Source organism: Uranotaenia lowii, chromosome 3, assembly GCF_029784155.1.
Source record: "Uranotaenia lowii strain MFRU-FL chromosome 3, ASM2978415v1, whole genome shotgun sequence".
Taxonomy (NCBI): Eukaryota; Metazoa; Arthropoda; class Insecta; order Diptera; family Culicidae; genus Uranotaenia; species Uranotaenia lowii.
This window is the reverse complement of record NC_073693.1, coordinates 286,486,145-286,494,873: the sequence shown is the minus strand read 5'-3', so window position 1 is coordinate 286,494,873 and position 8,729 is coordinate 286,486,145. Positions and strand designations below refer to the sequence as shown.

Below are 8,729 nucleotides of genomic sequence, written 5' to 3'. Positions count from 1 at the left end.
TGCTGCACCCACCAATTCACCATCTTCAACGAGATTGCTTGCCCATTGACATGAGAAATAATCGATATTTTCATTGTAGCCTTCATCTTTGCAGCATCCGTATACGAGATATTCTACTGAATAAATCTAGCCTTGTCGGAATCGTTCTGCGCTAATACAAAGAGAAAATTTCTTCTCAGAATAATTACCAAGATGCCCACAAAAGGCAGAACAGCCAACAGTAATGGCATGCGAGATGGTAAGCGATAGCAACATTTTGTTATGGTTTCATTGTTTATACCGTCTGCCTTTCATCTGCAGAAGATCTGTCTTCCGAATCGGTGGAAGTCCTGCGGGAACGGTTGAACCAGATGAAACGATTGATAGCTGAGCGCCAAAACCAATCGAGCGCAAGTAGCAGCGCATCGGACATGTGGTCCCCGCAGACACGTTCCGCCTGCAGTGGCATCATCGATGGTAATTTCCTGTCGATGGCCTTCGGCGGGGCGCTGATAGTGATTTTGTCTGTTTCGGTGTATGCCTTCTACAATCTGTATCACGCGGTCCTGAAGAAGTTTCCCTCTCAACACACTGAATTGTAAATTTAGTGATATAATTTCTATAAGCACGAATATGACTGGTTTTCAATCCAGGTGTGAAAGAATGCTTTTCTATCCAGATTTGAAAGAATGAAACTTTCAAAAAATTTTCGAGAGTAAAACAGTGTTAGTAAAATGAAGAACGTCGAAATAATTCCAGTAGAATCTGGCTGTTCGGCAACTAGTCATATTTTTACTTCAATAGCTAAACACTTTTCTAAAAGCCAAAAAAAGTTTTCCTTGTTTTAATTGAAAAAAACCCTTTTATGTTTCAAATTTTACATTTAGATTCTCAATAAATGTCTTGTGAATAAGCACACATAATTTTTTTTTTTAACAAGTAGTTTTATTAAGGCATTTAACTCAATTAAGCACACATAACTGAACAATTATATAAGTTCCAAAAATTTAAAATAAACTGAAATAACCAAATAAAACTTATCAGACTGTCCTATGGTTATTTTGCATGTATACAGAGTTGAGTTAAGACTAAAACAACTTAAAATCCTTAAATTCGAATCAGAAAATTTAAAAATCAAACTAATCTTGAATCTCATAAAATCATAAGATTGCAACTCACTTTCAGACAAGAGTTATGTTATATGATATGAGATTTAGAGGAGAAAATCAATAAATTTAATTATAATTCCTGCTAATCTTGTTAGTTCCAATCGAACAGATTCTAAGGCTTGATCTTCGAAGTCCCTATTTGTAGTCCTAAATTTACGATAGATCCAACAAATAAATTAAGGATTATTTCTCAGTTGATGACAGCTACAAGCTCGGGTTTCTAGCAAGAATTTTATTTACAGACCGAGCCCTCAGCATTTTCGCTAAGACAAGGATGCTGATTCTTTTTTATTTCAACCGTAGGATTTAATTACTAGTTTAACTAGCGAGTCACGTTTCTGGGTTTGTTACAGCCGGTCATTTAAGATTTTGTTTCCTATCTGGCTCGAGCATTCTGAAACGGAGCATGACAACAATACGATTCGCATTTGCAAGCTTGCATGGAGCCAATTGGTTTTATAATGCTCTAAGCTCAGTTCATATTGAATAGCTAATATTTTGTTTTAATTCACGGTATCGCTAAATGATTTGTGTAAATTTCCGCTAAACTGATATTGTCATACGTATGTGATATATACTGATCGAAAAAAGAACAATTTTCCAGTAACAGTGGAGATCCTAAAATCGAATTACTTATCTATAAAACTATTAAAACATTACTTTCAAGCGGATACAAAAAGATAAATTTATCTAATATTTATTGTAACTTCAATCATTAAAGTTAAACACTTTCCATCGAGTTTCTTAATCGATAAATTTCAACTATCCTAAATTGGTTAAATAAATATGGTTATTGCCAAAGACTTTGCTACTTTTTAAAGAAAATTGACAATTTTTCACTTATTACGATATTTAAAAAAAATGTAAGAAATAATATGGCGAGTATGAATCCAAATCGATGTAGCGAAGTTATTTCAGAGTAGATCATATCACGTTGAGAGCCAAATGATTGCTGTCTGGGGACAACCAAGATAATCTCCATTCGGTGGATTTAGCTTTTCATGTCACCCAGATCGACCTTTTCCTATCTAGCTCTATTTGTTCATAGTTAGATGCATTATAACTATTTTGTGATAGGAAGCTTAGCTAAATAGATGTAAATAAGTAATAATCATGTAAAGTAGAACCTGAAGCGTCCGATGCGAGTTTCCCCATGACAAAACCGTGAAGACTTTCGAGTTTCCTCGGCGCGGTTGTTTGGTGTTTGTTTCCAGCAGCAAACAGCAGTTACTTCAATCGGGCAAGTCTATACTGACGATCGGAACGACCGGTTTCAGATGATCGCTCTTTTTGCTGATAGCTTTTTTACTCTTCTTGTCCTGATACTTTTCGAATTCATCCAGCTGCTGCACCTGAGCCGTATCGAGGGGAACACTTTGGCCGGCGCTTTCCGTGTGATATGATATGTTGCCATATTCCTGCAGGCACGGTAGCACACCGAGCAGAAATTGACTAAAGTTTTTCCGAATGCCGAACCACCCTGTTGAAAATAAAAAAAATTAAATTAGCAAAAATAAGAAAGAATTTAGTTTTTATAGGTCTTTATAAACTTTTATCTTACATTTGTTTCCACCCTTCGCATTGAAGCTCAACAGTATCAACACAAAAAGTGCCAATAGGAGAGGCCCCGCCACGGCTATGAATGGCCAGTCTAGGTCCTCGTCGAGCTTATCCGCGAGTAGCACCTGGAATACCAGAATTGGAAGCACAGTGGCACAGTTCCCGATGGCCGAATGAATTGCCGATTTTTTCTGCTGCGGCGAAACTTCTGGTGTTCGTAGCAGTATTCCACAGAAAATGATACTATACAGAACGGCCACAAGACTCAGACATAGAACTATCCACAGCGGAACGAAAACAACCTCCCAGCTCCAGAAGACAAATTTGTCCAGCTTTAGCGGAAGAAACACAAACTGGAGTGCATTTACCGCGCAGAATAGCTCTAACTGAAAATTTGAAATAAAATTAAACAATTGATATTCCAAAAAAAAAATCATCTTTGCTCACCTCGAACGATCGATCGTGTTTTACGGCCCAGACGCAGGCACCAACGCTGGCCACGCTGCCGAATATCAGCGGGATGAACACCAGCACCCAGAGATGTCGGCCGGACGTAAGCCTATCGCAAGCTAGCAACTCGAACATCAACAGTATCAGATGGAGCGAGAGCGAAATGAGCATCGCCTTGAAGTGCGCATAGGAGTCACCTTCCACTCTGGAATTGGAACAGGATCAACAGGATCAAAAATCGCCTAAATTCTTGTAACTTTAAAACCTCAAACAACGCTCTAAATTGTATCAGGATCGTGTAAATTATAATCCAAAAGAAAGTATTCAGATTTAAGAGTGTGTATTGTTTTGTTTTGAGAAAGTCACTCAATACCGTATATTCGTTTGCTCCACTCGCACAGTTTTGCACTCCACAATACAAAAACGAACATAATTACTACCTCAATCACTCACACGCTCATCCGCAACACTGACCAAATCTTCAGTGTTCCACTGCCCACCTTTAGTTCTCTGGTTCTGGTGCACTACCGGTGCAAAACTGAGCGAAACAAAATGGCAGCAAAAATGCAACACTGGTGGTGACCAGTGCAAAATTGGGCATAAACAAATACGCATAAGCACCACAAACAGAGATGGGCACTTCCGACAATCTAGAACTTCATTTTCCTTTGTCGGAATTCGGAAGTCCGGACCTCCGATTAAAATTTTGTGCTGACGCGAAAATACTCGATCGAGAAGCGAACTCGGTAGCAAAATGCCTGAAAGGACGCTTAGCATTACATTTTAGAAAACTTGCCCGGGAAAGAGCGTGCCTCGAAGGTCCTTTGTTTTGACAGTCCAGAAGATAAGGTTTCAGAAACGAAAATTTTTTGCCCCTCTGAGAATCTTTTAGTTTTCCTGTCCTGTAATAGACAATTTTCCTCAAGTTTTTTCGAAACTAATATTTCATTCTGGTTTATTGAAAAAAGCTGCAAGCCGAAATGTGCCGGGATAAGGACGGGGGCATCCTGACGGACAATCGTGAGGTGATCAAAAGGTGGAAGCAGCACTTCGATGAACACCTGAACGGCGCACATTCTGGAGATCAAGACGGCGGGGGAAGGTACATCGCCTGCGTAGCCAACGACGTAGAGGAGCCACTCCCAACGATGAGTGAAGTTAAGGAAGCCGATAGTCCGGATCTGGGACATAGAACAGATACCGGAGGAGTGGAAGGAGGGGGTAATATGCCCCATCTACAAGAAGGGCGACAAATTGGACTGTGAGAACTACCGAGCGATCACTGTCCTCAATGCCGCCTACAAAGTGTTGTCCCGAATCCTACTCCGCCACCTAACGCCACAAGCAAACAGATTCGTGGGAAGTCATCAGGCCGGCTCCATGGAAGAACGGTCTACGACGGACCAGATATTCACATTACGACAAATCCTCCAAAAATGCCAGGAACACCAAGTCCCTACGCACCATCTATTCATCGACTCCAAAGCCGCATACGACACAATCGACCGTAACGAGCTATGGAAAATCATGGACGAGAACGGCTTTTCCGGGAAGCTGATCAGACTGATCAAGGCGACGATGGATGGAACGCAGTGCTGTGTGCGGATTTCGGGTGAATTGTCGAGTTCATTCGAATCGCGCAGGGGGCTTCGACAAGGTGATGGTCTATCTTGCATGATGTTCAACGTAGCGCTAGAAAGTGTTATTCGACGAGCGGTGGGCGAAATGCGGGCACGATTTTCAACAGATCCAGTCAAATTATCTTCTTTGCCGATGACATTGATATAGTCGGCAGATCATCTGCGGTGGTGGAGGAGATCTACTGCAAACTGAAACGCGAAGCAGAAAGGATTGGCTTGATGATTAATACGTAGACGAAGTACATGCTGGCCTGCGGATCCGAGACCGACCGAAACCGCTTGTCCAGCAATAACAAGGTCACAGTGGACGGCGACGAGCTGGAGATAGTCGAAGATTTTGTCTATCTCGGCTCACTGGTGACGGCAGACAATGACACCAGCCGTGAGATTCGGCGGCGAATTGCGGAAGTCGTGCCTACTATGGACTCCACAAGCAACTGTGGGCGAGAAGGCTTAGCCCTAGCACGAAGTGTAACCTGTATATGACGCTCATTATACCGGTTTGGTGAAGTAATTCTTATGCCATATGCATTAGTGTCCGGCCATAGACAACACTTTTGGAAATGAGTGAAAAGTAACATAAAAAGATTTCTCTTACCACATGAATATTTTATAAATTAATATTTTCTAATATAGTTTAGTAATCAAAATATTGATATTCTGCAAGTCAGTAGAGGATCTATTTACAAAAATATATTTTTGAAACTATTCCTTGAAAACAGGCTTCATTTTGCTCATCTTGCCCAAAAGGAGACAGTGAACTTTTTCGCTCCTTATAATTGTGAGGAGATTTTAAATGAGCATTTCATCATCTGCTGCTGAGAGAGCCAAGAGAAATTTTTTCTCTAACGAATGATCACTCTTCTACTGTCAGAGCACTGTTGATTTGTGACTCTGAAAACACCTCATTAGCGCTACGTGTGATCAGTGAAATGAATTGCTCAGTGAAGGCAAGGGCATAGTTTTACTATTCTCACCGCTCCTAAGAGAAAAAGAAATGCAAATCGCATATGGAATTTGATCGTTTCACCAAATCACGTGGACAGCTTTAATGTGTGATTGAACCGTCCTCTTTCTATATGAAATTATGGAACATTGGCCTCAGCAAGTGCTGAAATAAACCACAACCGAAGCGTCTATCCCTGTTCGGTCGTTGATTTCTCAGCCAGTAACTGAGAAGCTGATGAACATTTCTCCCTGCGAGAATGAAATTGGGTGACTGCGTTTTTGAAATGCTCTGCAACAAAGCGTGGGCTGCTTGATCGGTTTCAGTGTGAGAAAGCATGTTTCTCTTAGGAGTTTAACAAGCAGATGAGAAAAAGTGAGCAAAAATCAAGAGAATTGAAGAAGCCTGCTTGAAAACCTTAAGTGTGACGAAAATCTTTTAAATAAGTGGTCGTGAATCTCGTTTTTAAGCTTTTTTTCCTCAGATTTAAGCTTTTTTGCCTTAAGAGCATAGAAGATGAAAGCTCAAATCTGAAGAAAAAAGCTTAAACCTGTCAAAAAAGGGGAAATCTGAGAGATGTGCTCCACACGGTTTGTATAACATTGCCGGGAAGTGCCTATCAGCCGCTGGTGGGTTCAACTACATACAAACATACATGAATACACACATATATCTTTTTTTTTCAAAAAGTGAACACACAATTGTAATCAAACAAAACGAGTTTGGCTCCTTAAAGCCAAAAGGTTTGAAGTAAAGGATTTACAAAAAAAAACACCGATATTTCGAAAACTCATTATTCTAATAATGTTTTAATACCATGGAATTAAAATAAATAGCAGCCTAATATGGTGTTTGAAATAAATATTTAATTTTAAAATGCCTTTTTATCTATTTGTTGTAATTATGTACTACCGCCCTGTCAGATTTATGTTAGTTTTTTGAGTTTGTTTCCCAATCGTCCACTTCCATAAACACAAAAGAAAGCACACCGTCGCCTTGACCCAATAAAGCCTAGGGTACGGAACCCTGGTATATCAAATATAATTGGAGAAGAGGAAATTCAATCCTCGTTTATGGAGATCTGGCCTAGGGGTTTTTCACTGATAAGAAAGAAGTTAAAAGGCATGGTTGCCACATGAACAGATTTATCAGATAACTACAGATTTTTGGACTCATTTTTGGTGCAGATTCTGTACGTGCATGATAACAGTTTAGCACTGCGGCTTTGAATATACAATGTAAATGATTCTGACTTAATGAAATACTTTAAGTTTATCAGAGAGATCAGTGACCATGGACGGTTTAAAATTGTGTCTATTATAAACAATGGAGTTATAGAAAAGAAGAAAAAATTTGTGATAATTTCGCTAAGTTTTCATAGATTTTTGTCAAAAAAGCACAGAGGCAAAAGATTTTTTTTGCTCGAAAGTACAGATTTGGATGTGCCACCGTTGCTCAAAGAACAGAGTACAAATTGTTTAAACGAATTTTAAGATGATGATATAAATGAACATTCAAGTACAAACTCACCTGTAATGTGGGTAACGACACCAAACCACTGCTCCAACTATAGCCCCAAGGGTGGCAATAAATTTCCAGATCCATAGCGGAATAAAAATCACCCAGAACGGCCAATCTAAAGAGAATGAAACAATAATTAAATCTAAGATGATCCTCTGATTGCATGAAGATGACATTACCTAAATAATCATCCAATCGCAAGCAAAATAGAATTGTAAATGTGAACAAACAACAATGTACCACGAATTTGCTGCAGGAAAGAGATAATATAAAACATTAGCAATTTTCTCAATGTTATTAAGGGAGAGAAATCCTTCTTCGGGAAATGCAGAGGAAGTCCCGTCATAATACTCAATAAAAGACATATTCCATTTCCGTTGCAGTTGCTACCATCCAACAACGGACAATTTGATCGATTTGGTCCTTGAAAGTCAAATACATCCATATATACCAATCATATTCATTGTCATTGGTCAGGTACCAACAGTAGCTGGTCGGATTCAATTCATCAAGTCACGAATGGAAAACCAACAAAAGCAAAAACACGAACGATACGCACCTGGGATTAAAGTCTTGAAACAGGGACTGGAGATTCATTCTGCGATCGATTCCTCCGCGATCAGTTGGGCATGATGTTCCGTCGGGTGGTTAGGAGGGAGCTGCCGATAGCCGTTTGCATCCGGTTCTAAAATACTGCGGATAAAAATCGCGTTTTATAATGGTCTACGAAAAAGATGTTTTTACACCAAAAAAAACTTCTCTCTACTCGCTGATGGTGCCAGTTTGGTTGATTTTCTTCTCAATTAGTGGTATGAATAAGGTTTAGTAATTGCTTCGGTAGCTTTTACTTTGCTCGAAATCAAGCAAAGCAAAAGCCCAAAGCATTTGCTTAGTTTGGTATGAATAAACATTTGCTTAGCAGATGTGTACTAAAGTCTTAGAACATAGCTTTTGCTTCAAAAAAAAGAGCTATCCAACCAGCAGAATCTGAAATTTTCTAAAGTAAAATGAAAGAAGACAATAAAAAAAATGAAAAGCACGACTAAAATAGCCATGAAATCGACGGTGCGGGTGGTGGGTGTAAGAACGATCGGAAAAATTTAAGTCAATACATGCTCGTATGTTGATGTTTAAAGAAAATTGAATATTGTCAAACAAAAAATGGCCTAGCTTTTTAACATTTATCATAAGCTCTCCCACACGTTCTCGGATCGGGATAATCCGATATATAAAAAAAAATAGGCAATAGGCGTGCATCTTAACTTAAGATGTTTTTTTAAATCATTGAATTATAAAAAATCATATAAATTTGGGAGATCTGAATTATGTTTTAAATTATTACAACTTTCTTCCAACTTCAAGCCGATTGGGACTTCTTCCACTGTAGCCGGATTTTTTTAATTTGAAATATTTACTAATTGATTTGTTTTGTTTCATCTTAGACGAATCATTTCATACAACAAC

The 8,729-nt window shown here is 39.1% G+C and overlaps 2 protein-coding genes across 2 annotated transcripts; one reads left to right on the top strand and one right to left on the bottom strand.

Annotated features, from left to right (window-relative positions):
- LOC129755554 (uncharacterized) lies at positions 1-1,234 on the top strand. Its single transcript, XM_055752104.1, has 2 exons — positions 1-238; positions 301-1,234. Exons 1-2 carry the CDS (start codon positions 193-195, stop codon positions 579-581), a joined length of 327 nt encoding a protein of 108 aa, XP_055608079.1. The 5' UTR covers positions 1-192; the 3' UTR covers positions 582-1,234.
- On the bottom strand, positions 964-8,071 carry LOC129755552 (transmembrane protein 185B). Its single transcript, XM_055752103.1, has 6 exons — positions 7,825-8,071; positions 7,445-7,515; positions 7,275-7,380; positions 3,156-3,363; positions 2,710-3,094; positions 964-2,628 (listed from the first exon to the last, which is right to left on the bottom strand). Exons 1-6 carry the CDS (start codon positions 7,860-7,862, stop codon positions 2,381-2,383), a joined length of 1,056 nt encoding a protein of 351 aa, XP_055608078.1. The 5' UTR covers positions 7,863-8,071; the 3' UTR covers positions 964-2,380.
- Positions 8,072-8,729: the final 658 nt, after the last annotated feature.